The following is a 25,817-nucleotide window of genomic DNA, read 5'->3' on the forward strand; positions in this document are numbered from 1 at the left end:
GACTGCTCGCGGTAGTCACGATTGTCGCAATGTCGCGCTTTGAATATTTTGTTTTTACTTTTTACGAAAGGACGACATAATTATAATATCTTTTGCTTGCTTTTGTAAGGCGACAATTCGACAATGTCCCTTCTAGGATTCCATACTTTACCTCTCTTATCTACAAAGGGCCTGTCTTGAAGTTTTACGTAAACTCCTGGGACTATTTTCCACGTGGTTTTGAAAGAAGTGCGTCATGAGCGAAACCAAGTCATTCTTGGAAATGAACATCTCTCAAAGTTGGTGTGACCAGAGACCATATAATAGAGACTCTGGTGTGACAGGCAGCAAAAGTAGTAAAACGATCCTGAACAAATTTATTTCACCAACAAACATTCTGAATTTAGTCATTTTGAAGTTGTACGTATGTACGAGTTGGTTTAAAATATCCACCAAACAGTAAAACATTAAAAATGACCGAACTCCAACCTGGCTGAACTTTGCTCTTTGCTCTCAATGGCTGCCAAAATAGATGTTCACGGTGACAGAGCGTTTTTCAAATCGCTGTAGTGAGTGAGTGAGTGAGTTGGGTTTAACGCCGCTTTTAACAGTATTCCAGTTATATCACGGCGTGTCAGCTTGATGTGGGAGGAAAGCCCGAAGTGATGCAGGTCTCAGACGTTTACCACTTCGGTGAAACCCACGAGTACGGGTATGGTGCTGACAAACCTAGAAACATAACTGGGGCGAACCGGGATTCGAACCTACAATCATAGGTTTCTGGCGTGCCTAAGGGACGCAACTCTGCACAGCGAATCGCGGCGCCTTAGACGACTGGGCCTCCCGTGCCCCCTCAAATCGCTGTAACCCAGAAGACAATCCTGATCTGTAGATCAACATTAAGGAGATAATTAATTGATGGAAGTGAGCCTCTATCTGGCATGAAATGTCATTGCAGCCATTGTTATATGCATCGATGCGTGGAGTGTCGATAAATCGATGTTTTCATTCAAAAGTTCTTATGTAAAAAGTCATGTTTATTTTGAGGTATCAAATGGAATTAGATACCTGATTTTAGTCTTTTTTGACAAATCAGAATCAAACACTGTTCAGCATCGTGGTAGAATTTATATCAGAACATGTCAACTCATTGTGGGAAGAAATTTCAATGTCATGCGGGTCCTTTCTGTTAACCAATAGGGGGGAATCTCAAGACTAGTGGACTCGAAACCATGACATGCATACAGGAAGTGGACAGGTTTGGTGGGGGTAGCGTTATGATGTGGGCGCCTATCTCTCATCATGGCACGAAAGGTCGGGTCCATATCCAGGGCAATCTTACGGCTCAACGATACATCAACGAAATTCTCCTACCAGACGTACTACTAATTGTAGCTAACGGCAACGATGTATTCCAGCAGAACAACGCGCATACAACACTGATCACAAGATCCTGTCTTCAAAACAACAATGTCTATGCTCTCCCTTGGCCCTCCAGATCCCCGGATTTGAACCCGATAGAGCACCTGTGGCATGAATTGGATAGACGGCTACGCCGACGTCAACCACAACCCCAGATGTTGAAGCAGTTGGTTTTGCGCTGCAGACCGAGTGGGCTACCATTCCCCAGGATGTGATTCGCATACTCGATTCTTTCATGGGCAGATGTCAGGCCGCCATCGATTCCAACGGGGTACATACGCGTTATTGATGGTAGCTGACCTTCACCTTGGACTTTTCCTATGTACTGAGAGGACTACAACCACCAAGTGTTCTCTCCACAACATTTTGGATCAGTACCTAGTACGGTTCCTCGTATAAATGTCTTTCCTACCTCACACAAATCTGGCTTTGCGTTTCTTTTTTTTGAAGAGTATAGGTATGGGATATATGCGTGTGGCATTATAGCCTGGTCTCTTATCAGCAAGACACAGTTATCTCGACCCCTAGCGAGTGTTCCATACTCAGACAACAGACATTGAGTGTAGAAGGCAAAATGGAATCTTTGAAGAAGGTCGGTTATTTTTTTTGTATCACATATTAAGGTTACAGTGGTCATCAGTAAGTGCGCGTCTGCACGATAGTGGGTGCGTGTCATTGAATGTCTTGAATGAGTTTGTTCAACTAGCGTTCAATGAAACATGCTTTTAAATCGCAAAACTCTCTTTCATAATATTCCTGTGCCAGAAACATAGGCCAGGGAAATATTGCATGTCACAAACAACTGGCGGACCTCTGGAGTTTGTGCTTGTGACCCGCCCTTGTAAACGTTCATACCCTGTATCTGATAATTACTTATGGACAATTTAGGAATGTGAACCAACTCCATATGACGGACATACTGCCACATGATCTCAGAAGGCTATTTGCCACTAAGCCGCGAGTGTTTGTCGAGGCACGATGACTTTACTAATTGCCGACACTATTGACCACTTGTTTGTTTTGTCGAGACACGTTGACTTTATTAATGTCTGACACTAAGGACCATTTGTTTGTTTTGTCGAGACACGTTGACTTTATTAATGTCTGACACTAATGACCACTTGTTTTGTCGAGACACGTTGACTTTATTAATGACTGACACTAATGACCACTTGTTTGTTTTGTCGAGGCACGATGATCTTACTGATCTTCCCGAGGCGAGGGAGTTAATTGACTATAACAGTCCAGTGGAAATTGCCAAATCAATTCTATTCCAAATCTCAAAATTCCAAAATTCTATATAAGCAACCCCTAAAGCCCCCTCCTGGGTTGCAAACACCACTTTCGCCCCTTTCGGAAACACATTAAATGGCCTGGCCAGGCCCGTGTTGCGAAATACGCATCAGCCGGAAAGCGCACGTAAAATCTCCAAAGTAAGTAAGTAAGTAAGTAAGTAAGTAAGTAAGTAAGTAAGTAAGTAAGTAAGTAAGTAAGTAAGTAAGTAAGTAAGTAAGTAAGTAAGTAAGCCAAATCAAAAAGATTCTCACAAAAACCCTAACCAAACCAAAAATTCTACAGCCGTCCAAAATAATACACAGAGTAATCACTAAACTCCAAACAGGACATACCAACCTAAATAACCACCTCAAAATAATTTAAAAGAACACGCAACAGGAACCTGCCCACATTGCAAACAACTAGAAACCCCAGAACACGCACTCATACACTGCACCCACTACCTAACACACCGAACTACACTGCACCCACTACCTAACACACCGAACTACACTACACCCACTACCTAACACACCGAACTACACTACACCCACTACCTAACACGCACTCATACATTGCACCCACTACCTAACACGCACTCATACACTGCACCCACTACCTAACACACCGAACTACACTACAAACCACCCTAAATCTAATTAAGGCTCTTACTCTAGAAGCAATCCTAAACCACCCAAATCTCAAAATTTCCAAAATTCTATATAAGCAACCACTAAAACACCCCTACTTGATTGCCAAACAACTTTTCCCCCTTTTCGGCAACACATTAAATGGCCTGGCCGGGCCCGTGTGCGAAATACGTTGCAGTCGGAAAGCGCACGTAAAATCTCCAATATAAGTAAGTAAGTAAGTAAGTAAGTAAGTAAGTAAGTAAGTAAGTCCCACCAGATATCGTTTATTCATTTCATAAAACACAACCACAAGCACTACTCTTTATTTCAGGCTATTCTCTGCGTTCTGGTGTGTCACGTGACAGCCTGGGTCAACCAATTCGATAAAGAATTCACCTTCACATGCCCACCTGAAACCTCATTGGTCCATGTTGTCAGTAGCCATGACAACCACTTTGAAGACAGAGTATGGGATTTCTCCTGTAGAGCCCCGCCTCATCACGATGCTAAGATGAGCAACTGTGAATGGACAGGTAGGTTACTACAGAAAAGTATATTTCAATTGTCAGGTAAGCCACTATAAGCAGGTTAGCCACTATAGACAGGTAAGGCATAAAAACATATTAAGCCATGATAAGCAGGTTAGCCACTATAGACAGATCCGCCAGATTTGACAACAAAATAGTAAATGTGTCGAAAAGGAAAACACTGTTGGATTGAATATTTCTTATGTTTTTTAAAGTTATTTTATTTTCTCTATTATCAAGGATGGAAATAACATATTATCGTTATCTATTCCATCAATGCCACGTGCTTTACATCTCATAGGCTACGAAAATGAATTTGATCGACCCTTGACCTTCCAATGTGCACGTGATGGCGTCATAGCGGGAATTAGTAGTATCCATGACAACCAGCATGAAGACCGTCGTTTCAAGTTCTACTGCTGCGAAATACCAGGTAATTGTGGATGTTAACGCGGTGAGACCTTTTGGCGATTGTAGAAAGTTGGATTCAAGTCACTTTTTGTGGACGATGAGTTCAAATTGAAATTAAAAACCACACCTGCACCTAGATTTGAAGGTGAGGTGAGGTGAAATTGGGTTTAACGTCGCGTCCAAGATTATTGCACTTATATAGCGACGTGCATACACGTGTGTGTGTGTGGCTGCTTGTACTAGTCCGGGCTGATGCCGATTTATAGTGCTAGCTCACTGAGATACCATGCCACAGTTTAACATGAATACCCCACTAAGACGCAGTATACTGACGCCGAGCCGACCAGATTTTTATTTGTTTTTGGTCATATTAGGTTTTTAGATCTGATCGATTTTTTTTCATATAATTTCTTTTTTTAAATCATATCTGCAAGGTTCTTCACCAAAATATACTGAACTTAGAATGATGTTATGATGCAATATATTTCACATTTTTGGATTTGTAATTTTGCGTGGCGGCCATATATTCAAAATTTTCAGAATGCATTTTTTCTTGGTTGAGGGAACACGTCTTCAAAACCGGACTCCTCTGAACATACTTGCTAAAATGCGTCCAACCTTTCTCCACAAGGATCTTTCACATTTCTTTTTCAAAAGCAACGCCGTTTTCGCATTATACAACGACGATCAATATTCCGAGACCAAACACAGAGTGAGTGAGTGAACTGGGTTTAACGCCGCTTTCAACAGTATTCCAATTATATCACGGGTCAGCTTGATGTGGGAGGAAAGCCCGAAGTGATGCAGGTCTTAGACGTTTATCACTTTGGTGAAACCCACGAGCACTGAAATATTTGGGGCGAACCGGGGATTCGAAGCCACAATCAGAGGTTGCTGGCGTGCTCAAGGGACACAACTCTGCACAGCAAATCGTGGCGCTCTTGCCTCCTCTACACGCATTTCAGACAGCGAATGGGACTTCTCCCTGGAAGCGCTGACTAGTCGAACCCACCAGGAACTTTTCGGAGAATGTGAAGACTCCCCAACACTGCAGCCTTCTGTATTACCCAGTTTGTCAGAAGGGCTGTATTCCTGGTAGCAAACCCGGGTATTCTCCCAATGTCGGTCCATAGATTGAGAGATACCAAACCTAAGGCACCGAGAACAATGCGAAGTCGGACAACTTGGTACTTGGGATGCCAGCGTGACATTTCGAAAGCAAGGCCTGCATACTGGTATATACCATGTTTTTCTTGAATCTTGTCTTAAAAAAATGTCTCAAAATGGACAGAAAATTCAATGATATAAATGATTTCATTGGATTCATAAAAAGGACAAGATCAGGTTTGTTGGCTTGGATAAGCCTGATGCTGTATACGGGTCTATTCCAAAGAATTTTGTATTTTTCATTTTCCATGACGCCCTCTACATATTGTGGGTGGTCCCATGGTAGGACCTCTGTGTCAAAACCGCAAGCATGGCGAGGACGGTCATAAACTGATTGAGCCATTCCATCATGTCGCTTAAGATACTGTGTTCGTTCCAAAGCTTGAACTGACAATGCGTTGGGCAGCCTGATTAACTTCCTTATATTATCTACATTCCTTCTTCTTCTTCTTTTTCTTCTTATTATTATCAAATGCTTCAACACAGGCTACATAACTGGGTCCTGCTACTTCACGGCTTACGTCAACAACTTCGACGAGCACATGGACTACGTTGTGCCTTCCGGGAAAGTCATGCGCGGCATCGACAGCTACCACGAGAACAAGGAAGAGTGAGTTGTTTTCGTTCCATATTTCAGTATGAAATTGTGAAGATTATGTGTAATCAATACCTCCCAGGCTACATAATGAATTTAGCGAGAGGACATCCATGTTGCATTATGGTAGCGGTATTTCACAGACGCTTCACTCTGTCATTCTGATGTTGTTCACATTTCTTTACCAAACTGGCCGTTGATTTGATGAGCGAGAGGGGACATCGCTTTGTCGCCCTCCCTTACGAGTGTGATCCTTGCGAGATTACCATCTACAGAGTAAAGGCCTATCACATCGCTAACGCTGCATCGTCTCGTTATATTATCAATGTCGCGCTGTAATACGGCATGAATAGGTATGGTTTAAGAGACATGTATCAGACGTGATTCTGGAGATAATATTGTCTCTAAGATATGATTCAACACTTCAAACTTAGTCCAAATATGAATGAAGCATACATAAAAGCATTCTGAAATTTCAATACCTTGTTGACATTTCCAAGTGACAATGTTGATTTATACTCACTGTCAAACGTAACTGCGATGATATATATATTTAAATTCGTATATATAATGGAGATAATGCCTATGAAAATATTAACGTTTTTTGGTTTTACAGGTTGATTAATGGTTTATATTGTGTAAAAATTACTGACTTTCATGCAATTATCTCATTCCAAGGGACCGTCGTTTCAAGTTTGAGATTTGTGACCTTGATGCACATGACGAACCAGCGGAGGATCAAGTAAGACGGAACTAGATGCATCTTGCAATAAATAAACTGGATTGACGCATTTGTACATTCGTTTCGTTGTGTCTCATGGCAAACTGACAAAGAATCAACATTAGACTTCAAAGCACTACTGACGGTAGCCTAGTGGTTGAAGCGTTCGCTCGTCACGCCGAAGACCCGGGTTCGATTCCCGACATGGGTACAATACATTTCTGGTGTCCCCCGCCGTGATATTGCTGGAATATTGCTAAAAGCGGCGTAAAACCATACCCACTCACTACCGACACCGTGAGCTTCTGTCCATGACGTCACCTCCATGCCTGTTACCTGAGTCATGTGTAGTGACGTCACCTCCACGCCTGTTCCCAGAGTCATATGTAGTGACGTCACAACCATGCCTGTTCCCCGAATCATGTGTAGTGACGTCACACCCATGCCTGTTCCCGAATCATGTGTAGTGACGTCACAACCATGCCTCTTCCCTGAGTCACGTGTAGTGACGTCACATCCACGCCTGTTCCCTGAGTCATGTGTAGTGACGTCACCTCCATGCCTGTTCCCAGAGTCATGTGTAGTGACGTCACATCCACGCCTGTTCCCTGAGTCATGTGTAGTGACGTCACCTCCATGCCTGTTCCCCGAGTCATGTGTAGTGACGTCACATCCATGCCTGTTCCCGGAGTCATGTGTAGTGACGTCACATCCATGCCTGTTCCCCGAGTCATGTGTAGTGACGTCACATCCATGCCTGTTCCCTGAGTCATGTGTAGTGACGTCACATCCATGCGTTCCCCGAGTCATGTGTAGTGACGTCATATCCACGCCTGTTCCCAGAGTCATGTGTAGTGACGTCACATCCATGCCTGTTCCCTGAGTCATGTGTAGTGACGTCACATCCACGCCTGTTCCAAGAGTCGCGTGTAGCGACGTCACACCCATGCCTGTTCCCCGAATCATGTGTAGTGACGTCACAACCATGCCTGTTCCCCGAGTCATGTGTAGTGACATCACATCCATGCCTGTTCCCCAAGCCATGTGTAGTGACGTCACATCCATGCCTGTTCCCGGAATCACGTGTAGTGACGTCACATCCATGCCTGTTCCCCGAGTCATGTGTAGTGACGTCACATCCAAGCCTGTTCCCAGAGTCATGTGTAGTGACGTCACATCCACGCCTGTTCCCCCGAGTCATGTTGAGTGACATCACATCCATTTCTGTTCCCCGAGTCATGTGTAGTGACGTCACATCCACGCCTGTTCCCAGAGTCATGTGTAGTGATGTAGGGACTAGTAGATAAATAACGTGAATATAAGAAGTACTGCAAAGCCATTAACTTTCTATGTCAATGTGACGATTTGTTTATAGGTTGTTTGTTTGTTTGTTGTTTAACGCCGCACTCAGCAATATTCCAGTTATCTGATGGCGATCTGTAATAATCGAGTCTGGACAAGACAATCCTGTGATTGATATCACGAGCATCGATCTGCGCAATTGGGATACGATGACATGCATCAACCAAGTCAGCGAGCTTGACCACCCGATCCCGTTAGTTGCCTCTTATGACAAGCATACTCGCCTTTTACGGCAAACATTTCGGGTGTGTCGTATAAGAGAATACATTTGAGTGAGTGAGTATGGTTTTAAGCCGCTTTAAGCAATATTCCATCAATATCACGGCGTGAACATCAGAAATGGGCTGCACACATTGTATCTATGTGGGGAATCGAACCCGGGTCTTCAGCGTGACGAGCGAACGCTTTAGCCCCATGACACTACCCCACTGCCCCGAGATACATTTGATATGCATTATACGCACGTGTAGAGATCACACCAGGAAAAGACGGTTGTGGCGTTGTACAAAGCGATCTTAGCGCTGAGGTGATCGTAACTACCATAAGTTACATAGACTTACGACAGTCGTAGCACTAAGCTTGTTTTGTACGACACTCGGTGCCCTTTTCATATACATTATACGCACTTGTAGAGATCACACCAGGAAAAGACGGTTGTGGCGTTGTACAAAGCGATCTTAGAGCTGAGGTGATCGTAACTACCATAACTTAAATAGACTTACGACAGTCGTAGCACTAAGCTTGTTTTGTACAACGGCACTCAGGGCCTTTTTCAGCAAACACCGACAAGATAATTTAACGCCGCATAGGTGTGTAACAAATCGAGTCTGAACCAGGGAAACCAGTGACTGATATTATGAGCAACTCCCCACACCCAGGTCACGGAATCATCTATAGTCGTTTTGTACGGGAGTGAGTGAGTACGGTTTTACACCGTGTTTAGCAATATTCCAGCAATATCACGATCGGGGTATCCAGTGTGTGCTTGTACTAGTCCGGACGAATGCCGATTTTATATTCCTAGCCCACTGACATACCATGCCGCAGTTAAACATACCCCACTCAGACACAGTTTACCGACGCCGAGCGGACCATTCCTTGCTTAAGCCCATTAATGCCGAGCACGAGGCAGGGTAACAACAAGTACCATCTTTTAACGTCTTTTGGTATGATGCGGCCGGGGATCGAACACCGGACCTTCCGCTCTCTGGGCGGCCATTCTACCACTAGACCATGGAGGTGCTCCCTTCAGCCTGACAAATGAACGCTTCAACCACAAGGCTACCCCATTGGCCTGCCTCGTAAGGGCAAAGCACAGGTTGCATGGGATTGGCCCTAAACCGAAATCACTGTGAGGGTTGTTCACATGAAGGAGATTGTGTCTGTCCTTTTCAATATGTGCATTTTAGGACTTATGACAACTAATGTAAATGTAAGATAAAAATGTGTCCTAAATGTTCATACATAAATAAGATATACTATTAAAATAAACAAGTGAGGTGAGTTGAAATGGGGTTTAAGGTCCCTGTCAAGAGCGACAGGCATGCATGTGTGTGTGTGTCTGTTTGTTCTAGTTAAGGCTTACACTAGCCAGAGACACCATGCCGCAGTTTAATACGTGAAAAATAGATTTTTGTTAAAATCCCTAAATAGCAAAAGAAATCACTTAAGCCCTTGGTTAACACATGTACCAAGTTTGGATGAAAATTCTTTCACGGTTTTCAAGTTGTGCTACACAAAAGACACCTAACCCCATCCTTGTCCAAATTGTTTCAATAGAAATCAAGAATTAAAAATAAAAAAATAAAAAAATAGCAAAAGGCACCACTTCAGCATGTGACTGATACATCTTTCAAGTTTCGATCAAATATACTGAATGGTTTTCGAATTCTTCCCCGGAAACAAACCCGATCCCCCATGGAGTCTATGTCCAACTTCTTTCCATAGACATTTTAAAAAATAAAAAACTCGAAAAATCCCAAAATATCAAAAGGCACCACTTCAGTATGTGACTGATAGATTTGCCAAGTTTCAATCAAATACACTGAATGGTTTTCGAGTTCTGCCCCAGGAAAGGAAATGATTACGGACAAACAGATGGACAGACAGACAGACAGACTGGCTGATTGCCATTTCACCCAGCATTATATGCCGGGGGGAAAAAAAGGCATCAAAATCGAAAAAATGTCAATGTCATGAAGCAGTTGTCGGCATGGAAATGTTCTTACTTATTCCTGCCTGCCTACACAAAACAAAATCCTGATTAAAGAGATTTGGATGTTGTTAAATAAATGATGTATAAAGGATATGATAGGCAGCATAACAGTTACACAAGTTCATCACAGTAATTCATTCAACAACAGCTATATATTACATGCTTGCTGAACATTACTGAGAGTCCACCAAACATATATGTAGGTAAAATTAGGCCGCACGCAAACACAAGCATTCCAATGGACATGCAGTAGCCTAGGTACATGATAGATAAGCCTGTGAAGATCCCCAATAGGTCTTCACCTAACATGCTTGCTGTAAGAGGCGACTGACGGATCGGGTGGTCAGACTTGTTGACTTTGTGGACGCATGTCATCGTATTCCAGTTGTGTAGATCGAGTGGATGCATGTCATCGTATCCCAGTTGTGTAGATCGAGTGGATGCATGTCATCGTATCCCAGTTGTGTAGATCGAGTGGATGCATGTCATCGTATCCCAGTTGTGTAGATTGAGTGGATGCATGTCATCGTATCCCAGTTGTGTAGATCGAGTGGATGCATGTCATCGTATCCCAGTTGTGTAGATCGAGTGGATGCATGTCATCGTATCCCAGTTGTGTAGATCGAGTGGATGCATGTCATCGTATCCCAGTTGTGTAGATCGAGTGGATGCATGTCATCGTATCCCAGTTGTATAGACTGATGCTCATGATATCAATCACTGGTCTGTTTGGCCCAGACTTGATTATTTACAGACCCCGGTCATAGAATTGGAATATTGCTGAGTGCAGAGTTGAACAAAAAACAAACACACAAACATGATTAAAAAACATTCATATACTGTCAAACAACGACTTGATGATAAATACACAATGCAGACAATGTATACATTTTCTAAATAGCTTTATGTCCATATTTACAATATTCCTGATTATTACACATGGGATAATCATACAGATAAAGCTTACAATATGCATATAATTTGAGTACACAGCCATTACTATGAGATCCAACATATCACAGATCCACAGACACATTCAGGCTCATCAAATCCCTCACTATTAACAAAATCACAAAAATTAGATTACCAAACGTTATTAATGCAATAAGTAAGATTAATATACTTTTAGACACAAGACAAAGTTTAGTAAGTAATATTAACGTGAGAACTGATCTGTACTGTGGGGCAATGAAATGATTGTGACAAATGGTGACAGTTGTTAAGATGTCTGGTGACACAGACATTCAAATCCACCAATCAAAGCAAAGAACTAGGCTTCAGTCCTCCGATCAAGACAGTAAAACAATGACACTTTAATGGAAAAACCTGACTTCCCTTAAACGTAGAAAGAACTAGCCCTATGACCTGATCAAGCTATGACCGTTATATACCTGAAATAGAGATAGACAGACAACTATTTACAACACAGCATACAAGCTGCTGTCTGTTGAACAACGACCACATACCTATAAATCAAATCAAATCTAATCGATACAAATATAAAAATGACAGATTTTATCCCCGTTACAGTAAGACCTGGGGATAAATTATTCCTCAAGCACTTTGGGGAACAGATTATATACATATTTCTGAACATAAAAAGGCCCCAACTTATTTGTTGAAATCAAAACCTAATGCATTTTCCACTATGTAATGTGGTCTGTTACAAAAAAGAAAAACATATAGTGTGAGTGAGTTGGGTTTATTGCCGCTTTTAACAGTATTCCAGTTATATCACGGCGTATCAGCTTAATGTGGGAGGAGTATTCCAGTTATATCACGGCGTGTCAGCTTAATGTGGGAGGAGCATTCCAGTTATATCACGGCGTGTCAGCTTAATGTGGGAGGAGTATTCCAGTTATATCACGGCGTGTCAGCTTAATGTGGGAGGAGTATTCCAGTTATATCACGGCGTGTCAGCTTAATGTGGGAGGAGTATTCCAGTTATATCACGGCGTGTCAGCTTAATGTGGGAGGAAAGCCCCACGTGATGCAGGTCTCAGACATCTACCATTTCGGTGAAACCCACAAGCACGGGTATGGTGCTGCGAACCTAGAAACATAATCGGGGCGACCCGGGATTCGAACCCACAATCATAGGTTTCTGGCGTGCCCAAGGGACACAACTCTGCACAGTGAATCGCGGCGCCTTAGACGACTTGGCCACCCGTGCCCCCCAGAAAAAATATATATAAACTCATTCAACTAAAAGAGTATTGTTATAACAAACAGTCACAACCAGTAGCATCTCAATCATGATTGTGGCACCAAACAGAAACTTATCATCTATATTATTTACACAATATTTCACCTCCGTCTCTATGATATACATAATAATTGATTATTAAAATGTTCAATTCTTAACCTGAATGCCATCATCAATAATGTAATCTCAACATCATATTGTATCTGCATACATGTATTTCATAGAAAGTATTTATATAAAATGCGACAGGCGAAATCATCCTCCAAACAAAAATTCAGGCACTGAGGAGACGATTTCGCCTGTCATTTGAGTCTGTTTTACGCTATTCACATTTTTCAAATCTAATATTGGTCAAACATTTGTGATCAAGTATGACCTAAAGTATTAAAATTCCTTCAGTCTGCAGGGTGAAGAAGTTAACTGAAGGAAGAAATTTGATTTCAAGGGTTACTTCCCTTATTATCTTGATAAATAATAATAATAATTACATTTGCACTGCGCCAAGTTTCATTCACAAGTGAATGCTCATATCACTACTTAGTAAAACAGTCAGGACATGATGAACACAGTTCCGGTCAGGTCTCAGTATTTCTAGCACAGATGTGTCTTCAGTCGACACTTGGAAGATGGAAGACTGGGTGACAGTTCCAGTTGTATAATCCCCATAATTTCTTTTCATTAATGAAACTAAGTAATGTACTTGTTTGAATTCTGATGTCATAAAGGACCTCGATATATATGACAAAACAAGATACACCAGCAACAAACAGCTGGCTCTCGTAATCTGGTAAATGAAGGGACTTATCCAAGAAAAGTTTCAATTTTTTAATTGTACTAACTACACTTCATAAATCGCAATTCCACACAGCCACCAAGTGAAACATAACTATTCACAGGTATTATACGTTTCAAACAAGGTTCAAGAATGCATGAGTCAAATAATAAATTCAACAAAATATTGCAATCTTTTTAATTGGACGGTCAAAGATTATGAAAGGACGTTCCGACGTGACCTGTAATGGGATGTCCTCAGATCTTTGTTTAGCAGTAGTGAGAACTAAGATCTGATTTTAATGAGATTGCAAACTATTGTAACACCTCTTTTTTAAATCTGATACAGATGAATTTCCACTACTCACTTGTAAAACAAGAGTCATCAGAAGGTGACATATCTCCCCACTCTTTAATACAAGCCCAATTGGCCAACCAAGTATCAAACACATAATTTGTCTCCATGGAAACAGGGGGGAAATTGTCCTCAAAATTTCAAAATAAAGGCACTTCAGGACATGATTAATAACCTAGCATGATTTGTTAAAGAATGTTTCATTATTTTCAAACTCTGCTGTGAAAACAACATACACCAGACCAGAGTTAAATTGCTTTCATTGAAACATAAAAAAAAGAATGCCCAAAATGCTGAAACAGCAAAACGCACCACATCAGGATCTGTTTGAATTACCTGCGAAGTAATGTTGAGAGATATTAAACGGTTTGTGAGTTGTGTTACGGAAAGGAAATCCACCCCCTTTTGAGACTAGGTCCAACATGATTCCATAGATACAGAGAAAAATAAAAATGTAAAAAATCCTTAAAAAGCAAAAGGAACAACTTCAGGATCTGTTTGATATATCTGCAAACTTTTGCTGAACAATTTTGAACGGTCTTTGAATTGTGCTCCTGAAACGATGGACGGACGGACGGACAGATGAGGTGTGAATTATATCCCAACTATAATAACACTACACACTTGATCATCAGGTACTGACACCTTTGAAATGATCTTTCTAGATATCAACGTTTACAAACATGCTGTCATATTAATGAGCTGGTTGTTTTCGCTGTAAGTAATGGTGAAAACCAATCAGTGTCAGCAAGGTACATGTATTGTCTTGTGAATGCTTTGATTGATGACAAGATACTTTGTTGCATAGAATGTCCTTTCCAGTTCCATCGATCAATGCTTGAACAAGACACAAATATTCGACGTAATAAGCGCCCTGGGCGCTCTCAAAATTAGAAATAAGGGGTTCTTATTAGAATATTATTTTGGTGGGAAAAAAAAGTGTTTAAAGAAATTTTTTGTGGTTTATGCTGACAGCCTGAAATGTTTATGTACGATAGATAAATGTTTCCAGAATGTAATTCCCCATAAGTAACGGTGCATATAACACACAAGTGTGTATTATACACGAATAAATAAGTCTTGTGTACATTGATCAATCGGAAGGGGTGCTAATTGGGATTGTTCACTAGCCAATAAATTAGCAAATATCGCCGTTGGTGCTTATTAGAGCAGGGCGCTTATTACGTCGAATACGGTACTTTCTTTGTTTACATTTTTTTGTCAGTTTTATTCAATTCCAATTTGTAGCGAAACTGAAGCATTGAGAATCATAGCATTCACTTGCTACTGGTCAATGACAACTACCATCATTGGATTTTTACTGGTCCTCAGAACAATTTAATTTTAGTGTTAATTTTGAAGTCTGAAGGTCATAATAGACATGTTATTTACCCCCATGAGCTAGGTACCAGCTTCGAAATTATGACACGTTTGCTGGTCCCGCCAAAGGCCCAAGTTCAATTCCCAATATGGGTACAATGTGTGAAGCCTACTTCTGGTGTCCCCTACCATGATAGTACTGGATGATTGCTAATAGCAGCATAAAAACCTTACTCACTCACTCAAATACTGATATGTAAAAGACATAGTTAGGACCCAACAAATGCATCTACTTATCTGTGATTTCTAGATCCCAGTTTTAGTCTTGTTGTCCTCTTTGATAACAGACAGTTTGTAGTGTTTCAGGAGACAGTTTAGTCAGTTGGCTGTTCAACAGTTTGTAGATACTTGGCTATTGTAGCATGTCCTCCCCTCTGAGCTACACATTCAATGTCCTCATTACTGTCTGTTAGAAGTGTGAGGTCAGCTTTGTGCTGCACAAGGAGGTCAACCACATCTTTATGTCCACGGTATGCAGCCTTCATCACAGGTGTGCATCCCTGCCTTCCTCTACTGTTGATGTTAGAAGGGGACAGGAGATGTTGTACAATTGCTGTGTTTCCCCCCTCACAGGCAAGATGAAGTAAACTATCACCAGATGTAGACACCAGTGTGAGGTCAGCTTGGTTTGACACAAGGAGGTCTAACACACTTTGATGTCCATTGACAGCTGCCTTCATAGCTGGTGTCCATTGATGCATCCCTCTACTGTTGATGTTAGAAGGGGACAGGAGATGTTGTACTATAGCTGTGTTCCCACCCTGACAGGCAAGATGAAGTAAACTATCATCAGATGTATCCACCAGTGTGAGGTCAGCTTGGTTTGACACAAGGAGGTCAAACACACTTTGATGTCCATTGACAGCTGCCTTCATAGCTGGTGTCCATCCGTGTTTGCCTCTACTGTTGATGTTAGAAGGGGACAGGAGATGTTGTACTATAGCTGTGTTTCCACCCTGACAGGCAAGATGAAGTAAACTATCACCAAATGTATCCACCAGTGTGAGGTCAGCTTGGTTTGACACAAGGAGGTCAAACACACTTTGTTGTCCACAAACAGCTGCCTTCATAGCTGGTGTCCATTGATGCATCCCTCTACTGTTGATGTTAGAAGGGGACAGGAGATGTTGTACTATAGCTGTGTTTCCACCCTGACAGGCAAGATGAAGTAAACTATCACCAGATGTAGACACCAGTGTGAGGTCAGCTTGGTTTGACACAAGGAGGTCAAACACACTTTGATGTCCACTGACAGCTGCAACCATCGCTGGTGTGTATCCATACTCTCCTCTACTGTTGATGTTAGAAGGGGACAGGAGATGTTGTACTATAGCTGTGTTTCCACCCTGACAGGCAAGATGAAGTAAACTATCACCAAATGTATCCACCAGTGTGAGGTCAGCTTGGTTTGACACAAGGAGGTCAAACACACTTTGATGTATACCGACAGCTGCCGTCATAGCTGGTGTCCATCCGTGTTTGCCTCTACTGTTGATGTTAGAAGGGGACAGGAGATGTTGTACTATAGCTGTGTTTCCACCCTGACAGGCAAGATGAAGTAAACTATCACCAGATGTAGACACCAGTGTGAGGTCAGCTTGGTTTGACACAAGGAGGTCAAACACACTTTGATGTCCATGGACAGCTGCCATCATAGCTGGTGTCCATTGATGCATCCCTCTACTGTTGATGTTAGAAGGGGACAGGAGATGTTGTACTATAGCTGTGTTTCCACCCTGACAGACAAGATGAAGTAAACTATCACCAAATGTATCCACCAGTGTGAGGTCAGCTTGGTTTGACACAAGGAGGTCTAACACACTTTGATGTCCATGGACAGCTGCCTTCATAGCTGGTGTCCATCCGTGTTTGCCTATACTGTTGATGTTAGAAGGGGACAGGAGATGTTGTACTATAGCTGTGTTTCCACCCTGACAGGCAAGATGAAGTAAACTATCACCAAATGTATCCACCAGTGTGAGGTCAGCTTGGTTTGACACAAGGAGGTCAAACACACTTTGATGTCCATGGACAGCTGCCTTCATAGCTGGTGTCCATTGATGCATCCCTCTACTGTTGATGTTAGAAGGGGACAGGAGATGTTGTACTATAGCTGTGTTTCCACCCTTACAGGCAAGATGAAGTAAACTATCACCAGATGTAGACACCAGTGTGAGGTCAGCTTGGTTTGACACAAGGAGGTCAAACACACTTTGATGTCCATGGACAGCTGCCTTCATAGCTGGTGTCCATCCGTGTTTGCCTCTACTGTTGATGTTAGAAGGGGACAGGAGATGTTGTAATATAGCTGTGTTTCCACCACGACAGGCAAGATGGAGTAAACTATCACCAAATGTATCCACCAATGTGAGGTCAGCTTGGTTTGACACAAGGAGGTCAAACACACTTTGATGTCCATGGACAGCTGCCTTCATAGCTGGTGTCCATCCGTGTTTGCCTCTACTGTTGATGTTAGAAGGGGACAGGAGATGTTGTACTATAGCTGTGTTCCCACCCTGACAGGCAAGATGAAGTAAACCATCACCAGATGTAGACACCAGTGTGAGGTCAGCTTGCTTTGACACAAGGAGGTCAAACACACTTTGATGTCCACCGACAGCTGCCATCATAGCTGGTGTCCATTGATGCATCCCTCTACTGTTGATGTTAGAAGGGGACAGGAGATGTTGTACTATAGCTGTGTTCCCACCCTGACAGGCAAGATGAAGTAAACTATCACCAGATGTATCCACCAGTGTGAGGTCAGCTTGGTTTGACACAAGGAGGTCAAACACACTTTGATGTCCCTTGAAAGCTGCAACCATTGCTGGTGTCAATCCATGCATCCCTCTACTGTTGATGTTAGAAGGAGACAGGACATGTTGTACTATAGCTGTGTTCCCACCACCAGAGGCAAGGTGAATAATTTCATATCTATACTTGTCTATCACATCCATTTGTGATACTTTGCTCAGTAACTGAAAACATCCCTCTGATCCTGTGTGTGCTGCAACCATGACAGGGGTTCTGCCATTCACATCAACAGAGTTTATAACATTATTCCCAGGTTTCCAGTTTAACAAGACTTTGAGGGATTTTTCCATTCCTGACTTGCAGACCAGATGAAAGACATTTTGCATTTTCTTGTCACTTGTGTAAATATCAGCGCCTTCCTGCAGTAGACATACAAGAGTGTCCGAGCTGCCATTTTCAGCTGCTACCAGCAAAAGTCTGTTCAGTGTCAATAGATGGTCCTGTCTTTCACTCCTCGTGAACAACCATTTCAATACTGTCACATTGTTGCTTTGTGCACATCCTTCCATTGCCTCACTGATCTCTCCTTGAGTAAACTCTTCTCCAGTTGTGTGTTCTATATCTATGACTAGATGTGCATTATGTCCAAGAGCTGCCCAGTACAGAAAATATTTTCCTTTCTCTTTTCTGTGAAGCCACGGTTCCTCCTTAGAATCCTGATGGAGATGTTTTGTCCCGTCACACTGAAGTTTGCTGAGCAAAATGGAAACTGTTCTGTCTTGTTTGAGAATTGGATGTGTCACTGATTTAGAAAACTGTCCTTGTTTAATTGACTGTGCAAACCTTGTGGTTATGAGGTCATCATAATTCTCTGAGACATATATCAAATGGAGATGATCGTCAACTTTCGTTTCATCAACCTTATCACCTTGTAGTCTTTCAAACAGAAAATCATCACTGCAGTGCTTCAAAACAAAGACTGGACTGATATTGTACAAGGCACAGGCACAAGCATCATAGATTGAAGAATGAGCAAAGCCAACAGTGTCTCCTCTTGTGAAGAATGTACCTCTCAAACTTTTAGCTGCTTTGTACATGCCTGCACGTGTAGCATCAGCCATCAGCTGTAAAACAGTTTTGACCAGGCTGTCCATTTCCCTGTCCTCGCCTCCACTGTCTAACTTGGTCAGGTCCAATTTGTTTCCACACAGTAGCATCAGAGCCAAAATGGCTGATCGATCGTTTCTCTCTTCAAGCAAATGCTTTAGTTCTAACTTAAGATAAAACAGTGGTTCCTTGAAAAATGATTTTGCATTTTTGCAGAATGATGAAAATTCAAAACAAAGTTTACAAATAAGAGGGAATCCAAAGATATTTGAATTGATTTCCAGCTCACTGTAATCAGGTATATGTTGCATTGAGCAGTCACCAAGAGCATTCCTATGTCGTTCAAATATTGTCCTTTTCTCGGTGTCAGAAAGCCAGTATTTATCTTGTGTAGTTAAATCCATTACTGTCTGACCCCTAAACAGTTTGAAACTGTTGTACTGCAGTTTTGCAAGTCCATCATGGAAGTTGTATGACTTTGACGTGAAGATAACACGAATATCCTTTGTTTGACTTTCTCTTTGGCCATGCACTTTCTTTCTGGATTTATCTACGTCATCTTCTTCTGACTGCAGTTCCCCTGCTGGCTGCTTTTGTTCTAAATGGAGGAGAAGATTGTTTAGAAAGGATTTCAACTGTGAAGTATTCGCAGATAATCCAACAGTACCAAACATGTCATCTACTATGAGAAATATTCTGGGGTGTCTACTAAGACAGAGGTCTAAGTCAAACTTCTCCAGGTTGTCCACAAACACGACCTCGTATCCCTTGGGTCCATACTGTGAACCCAACACCAGAGCCATCGTTGTCTTGCCCTCTCCCGAAGCCCCGCAGATGGTCACATGACCAAATGTCTTCAGTTTTTGTTTCACTTCTTTGCAGGCTTCAGTTGATACAAACATATTCCTCGCTTCGTTTATGCGCAAATCCAGAGTATCTGTGAACAAATGAAAAGCATTTACCACACAAGGAAACATTAGGATACAAACATAGAGCAAAAGAACATAATTTGCTATTTCATAGTAGGGTGTCACGATAAATCAAAATGTCGACATATTGCTATTGGTAAGCACTTAAAGTCTATAAATTGATTGTTAAGAGAGAGAGAGAGTGAGAGAGAGAGAGAGAGAGAGACAGAGAGAGACAGAGAGAGACAGAGAGAGACAGAGAGAGAGTGTTGTTATTCACTCATCTTTCAGCCATGAACGCTCACCTCTCCCGAGTGTTCCTTGTCCAGCCTGTCCAGTGATGATGTTCAGAGTGTTGGCAACCTGGGAGGCCCCTGGAGGATGGTCACCTGTTAACACCAAGGAATCATCAGTAACCATGGTAACAAACTTTGATTCAGATGCATTTCTTGAGAGTGACATGTACTACTTGACAATCAGCCCTAATTTAACAAATACACTTGTGAAGGTAGTGCAAGAAAGTGCAGCATCATTATTTTTGCATTAGCCACTCAGCATTTGTCCAGCTGGTCAGCATATTAGCAGTGTCCTGCCATCACCAACCTTGATAACTGAGTCATTGCCAATTCATTTTATTTCTATTTTGACCCATCTTGTGTGGAAAAGCTGGAATAATTTTGTGAAACAAACTAAAAAAAGTGTGGCCTTAAGAAGGTCAAGGACACCAGTGACACCCACCTGAACCAGGTCTGGTGACAGGTGGCTGGCTCACTAGGTCAAGGTCATCCTCGCGCTCGGCTGAACCTGCAATTACCAGATGACCTCCAGGTTCCTCGTCTGAACTGGCCACGCTGTTGCCGGAGTCCTCCTCTGCTGTGAGGTATTCCTCATCTGAACTGGCCATGTCAATGTTGCCTTCAGAATCCTTCAAAAATAGTCAGGTGACCTTCAGGTTCCTGGTCAAAGCATCTTCAAACTGCTCAACAGAAGTGGACATGACCAATTAAGACAACGGTCCTTATCTGAACTGAAAAAGAAACCCAAGCATATCATTGTTTTAATGACCACAACCTTGCCCTTGTCCTGACAGTGACCTCCACCTCACTACACATCTTACCAGTCTCACCGCTGTACATGCAAATATTCAAATGTTGCTGACTGACAATGAAAGTCACTGGGATCTGAGTTTAGTTTGTCTTCATGACCACAGACTTGATGTTGTCCTGACAGGGACCCTATGTTTCTTGGACATGATTAAGTGATATCCCCTGGATTCATCTAGACTTGATTCGAGGCCCACATTCCGCCCCAAGTATGCAGATAATGTCAGTAAAATACTCCATAGAGAATTACACAGTAATGGGATGATTTGCATGTGCAGTCGTGCCAACAAAGAGACAGTGTCATGGTGCCAGATAGAACCCTACCTGTTACCTAGAGGATACACAACCACTCGCACCAAGACAAAAGGACAAATATGTCAGACCACATTCATCCAATAACTGTCTGCTGGTAGATAATAAAAAAATGACCAAAAGTAATAATGAACATTTTGGTGAATAAACCATAAGGGGGTCGATGACCATGAGTTGTTTATTTCTTATGTGAGTGAGTGAGTGAGTGAGTGAGTGAGTTGGGTTTAACGCCGCTTTTAACAGTATTCCAGTTATATCACGGCGTGTCAGCTTAATGTGGGAGGAAAGCCAGAAGTGATGCAGGTCTTAGACGTTTACCACTTCGGTGAAACCCACGAGCACGGGTATGATGCTGACAAACCTAGAAACATAATCGGGCAAACCGGGATTCGAACCCACAATCACAGGTTTCTGGCGTGCCCAGGGGACGCAACTCTGCACAGCGAATCGCGGCGCCTTAGACGACTGGGCCATCTGTGCCCCCCATTTCCTATATGAGATATCAACATAATGTACATCCTCTTTAAGGATGTTCATAAAATGTACAAGCTTTATAAAACAATTCCCATATTTAAATGATGTAGACTCCCTGATCATTGTCAGACAAGACCATTTTATGAATATTATGTTTAAGTTTGGAATTTCCCTTATGTTCTCACAATCCTCACTTTGATTATCTGTACCTATTTTCGCAATACCAATTGTCATATTTCTCCCAATTTTGGATGCGATCGTTCGGGCACTGCATTTGTTTGCGTTGTCCAGCTCACCAGACATAAAAATTGTTGATCCAGACCTCGGTGTAAAATAGCCACACACTGCAGTGTCGCAAACAACTAGGACAAGTTATAATGTTAAAGGACCGCCTCCGTGGTCTAGTGGTAGAGCTTCTGCCCGGAGAGCGGAAGGTCCGGGCCACGTCATGCCAAAAGACGTTCAAATATGGTACTTATTGTTACCCTGTCAGGTGCTCAGCATTAAGGGACTAAAACAAGGACTGGATGACTCGGAGTCAGTATACTGTGTCTTAATTAGTGGGGTATTCATGTTCAACTGTGGCATGGTGTCTCAGTGAGCTAGCACTATAAATCGGCACCAGTCCGGACTAGTACAAGCAGCCACACAAACACGTCGCTATGTTAGTGCAATAATCTTGGACGCGACATTAATACCAATTTCACCTCACCTCGCCTATAATGTTAAAGCCAGACCTAAGTAAGAAGAGTTACCATGTCCAGCACCATGGAGGGACAGAACCATTACTTATTACCCGTGTGCAGACCTCAGAGGAAGCAATGGCATGACTTGGTACCAACTACTTTCAGACAGCATCTTGGCGCCAAACTGTTTTTATAAAATTGATTCGTCAAATTTTAACAAATGCCACTTACCACTTAAATAGACTTTAGTATTTTGACACTATTCTGAAGTGCAGAATCTGGCCAATGGTAACAACTGTACATTAAAATCATAGAATAACTACTGACGAAATGATGAAAACATTCTCAGTTGGAATTATCATTTCAAAATTGTAAATATAAATATTTCAAAAACTCTCGAAATTTAGAAACCATTCACTTCACATTTTGTTAACCAGGTACTAACATATTTTGTGAGGAAGAGATTTGAAACTTTACAGCCAAAGTCAACTTGTGATGTTGATGAAACTGTATGTTGTGAAACACAGATGTATATCTTGTTCTGGAGTCTCGTCACAGACACTCACATTATCAGACCCAATTACATCCCCTGCAGGGATGACACATCTCCCTGAGGCAAGGGAGTTAACTGACTATGAACGTCCAGTTTTCGCCCTTGCCGAACTAGGCTCGACTGTAGCGCATCCAGTGGCTATGTCAGATAACATAGAAAGTTCACGAGTTTCGTAAAAATGGTATCTAACGAGAATGAGTGTGGTATTTTATTTATTACCCACATTAAATATATATTTAAGTGTAAATACATAACAACTTTCGTTCGTTGACCGACCAAACTGAAACCGGTTGCAAAATCTGGTTGCGCATGAATATTGATATATGCCCAAATATGGGCATTGTTGACATGTCTATGCATACGCATAAACAACATGCCCCTGCAGTTATGTTTGCAAACAAAACAGCACCGACGCTCAAGATACTTATGGACGAAATTCTTCAACTTAAGGTAATTCAAGCGCCATGTTGTTAGTACGAAGGACATCTTTATGAAAATTTGAAAAGTCACATTAGCGCCGCGCTTTGGAATGACAGTCGGTCACTCGCACTGCCGGTGTCCCGTCTGTGCAATCAATATAGTTCGGTTTTCTTGATCTATCAGCAGAATTTATATCATCGTACCATTTTGGAAGAGGGAAATCAGAGTGTTCGCCAAAGACATTCATGTTAACTGTACCACCCTATACTGAAGACGTGAAAATCAACAAACTCAAGTCTGCTTGCATGTCAGTGACAGCTTCGAACGATCGAAGGGCAAGGTCACCACCGGAATAAGAAAAGACAACCGTGATCTAGGCCTACTCACAGCGTTTTACGCTAGAGATAGGGAATGTTATTGTTCACATTTGGGATGTTTGGGGCCACAAAATCAGAAGTCAGGCACACTTCCACGGAGCTTTCGAATGATTTTTATCAGAAATGTTCACTTTTGGTGATATGGTAGTGCAGTCGTGTACGTTCATTCATGAACAACATCTCCCGAAACAGCGCCACAAAATATGCTTCGAAGGGGACACTGATGGCAAAACCGGATCATCCCAAGTAAGGCTAAATATCTGTCCAGATAGTTTAAACATACTTCATTTCACAACGCTTATCCCTTTACATTAAATCAAATTGAAAGTTGCGAAAGTGGTCGGGTGCGTCACGCTCATGGGGGCCCTCGCTCTATTGATCGGTAGTCGTACATTGTAAATGGATATCGCTCGATTATATAATGTTTGTAGAAGCTGTATGCATAACTTATATAGAATGCAAACTGAATTTGATGCCTGTGACTATTTTGTTTGGTTTAATAAAGTGTTTGTAAATATCTCTCGTTCTCATTAATTTCTTCAGTTCTACCTTGTGGTTGCAAAAGGAATGACGTCTCGCGATTTTTATGAATGAAAAAAGTAGTCCCGGTGTGACAGAGGTTACGGTTATCCAATCAAAACGAATAAAACAAGGTCAACCTTGTACGACACACGTGTGACGTACGGATTTAGTATCTTACCACCTGTATCTATAATACGAATTATGCACCATCTATGTTCCTCTTATGGACCAACCAGATTCCATCTCTCTTATCACTTGCATTTGCATCAAACAAAACGGTGGCGCCCAGTCAAGACGATCTGCTTGGTAGTTAAGATCTGTATTGAAATAAAACGGCTCTTATCTTGCAAAATGCATCAAATCATGTGAGCACCTTCATTAAAAACATGAAAGAATTTGAAAAATATCTGTCAACGCCCGGTTAGCGGTACACATGCTTTGCAAATCCTGTAGTCGACTGAAATATGAACTCTGAAATCCATGTTGTTAACACACTGGACGTCTAGTTTGTTACCCGATTTTGATTGGACTGTGCATAGACTCGTCAGTACAGCAAAAATGTAACTCCATAATTGTAGCCTAGTTTGGCAAGGGTGGAAACTGGACTTTTACAGTCAGTTAACTCCCTTGCCTCAGGAAGATGGCCTGACATGGCTTGTCATGGCATTTTGTATCGGCAAACCATATCAGCCCGGTTGGTAAGAAAATGAACTTACGTCCTTCATCTGCTCGCTTACTGGGAGGCAGTGACTTATTGTTGCGACAATTTACATTGAATTCGCAGAAAGAACAGGTGCGAATTCGTAGACATGTTTTAATACTGGAATTGAATGATGATAATGACTATTATACACTTAGTAGAAAACTGACGTGTCATTCATTTAGCTCAACAACAGTTTGTGGAACAAGAAGAATATTTCTTGTCATTTAAATTTCGACATTTACTAAACATATTTTTTTGCATAGAAGTTTACAGTGAATTTTGTTTACGAATTGGTTTAATGTCGCGTTCAAGATTATTGCACTTATATAGTGACGTGTATATGCGTGCCTGCATGCGTGACTTCGTGTAGTAGTCTGGACAAATGCTGATTTTAATGTACTAGCCCACTGATACCATGCCGCTGTTTAACATAGACACCTTGCTTTAGGGTATCCGAGCCCACCAGTACCTGTTTTATTCTCTTAACGCTGAGTATCAGACAGGGCAACAACAAGTACCATCTTTAACGTATTTTGGTATGACGCGGCCCGGGATCAAACCAGCGACCTTCCGCGCTCCGTGCAGACTCTATCCACTACACTACGGAGGCGCTCGTAAAATGGTCAGAGACTTTGAAAAATAACCATTAAAACCAACTTGCATGATAAATAAGCATTCGGTTGTATGGTTAGTTTCCATTCTTCTGCTACTGTTTTCACAATTTTCAAGCCTTTGCAGAAAAGGATCAACTGGTTTTTTTCCATATTTTGGAAATGTCTTCCACAAATATTTCCCAAGAACTGATTGTTCACGCTTGTTCAAGGCATAACAGTAGTAGTATGAGTATTTCTCCATATGACACTTTGTATACATATAAGGC

General features: G+C 41.9%; 2 protein-coding genes across 2 annotated transcripts; one reads left to right on the forward strand and one right to left on the reverse strand.

Annotated features, from left to right (window-relative positions):
* Window positions 1-1,901: 1,901 nt before the first annotated feature.
* Window positions 1,902-6,801, forward strand: LOC124148012 (hemagglutinin/amebocyte aggregation factor-like). Its single transcript, XM_046518938.2, has 5 exons — window positions 1,902-1,993; window positions 3,640-3,841; window positions 4,137-4,268; window positions 5,900-6,023; window positions 6,687-6,801. The coding sequence occupies exons 1-5, from the start codon at window positions 1,976-1,978 to the stop codon at window positions 6,763-6,765; spliced, it is 555 nt and encodes a 184-aa protein (XP_046374894.2). The 5' UTR covers window positions 1,902-1,975; the 3' UTR covers window positions 6,766-6,801.
* Window positions 6,802-14,022: 7,221 nt separating this feature from the next.
* Window positions 14,023-16,381, reverse strand: LOC125374891 (putative ankyrin repeat protein RF_0381). Its single transcript, XM_048386613.1, has 2 exons — window positions 15,356-16,381; window positions 14,023-15,309 (listed from the first exon to the last, which is right to left on the reverse strand). The coding sequence occupies exons 1-2, from the start codon at window positions 16,281-16,283 to the stop codon at window positions 15,278-15,280; spliced, it is 960 nt and encodes a 319-aa protein (XP_048242570.1). The 5' UTR covers window positions 16,284-16,381; the 3' UTR covers window positions 14,023-15,277.
* Between the last annotated feature and the right edge of the window lie 9,436 nt (window positions 16,382-25,817).

This window comes from Haliotis rufescens, unplaced genomic scaffold (assembly GCF_023055435.1).
Source record: "Haliotis rufescens isolate VD_foot unplaced genomic scaffold, xgHalRufe1.0.p SCAF_10, whole genome shotgun sequence".
In the NCBI taxonomy this organism is placed as follows: domain Eukaryota; kingdom Metazoa; phylum Mollusca; class Gastropoda; order Lepetellida; family Haliotidae; genus Haliotis; species Haliotis rufescens.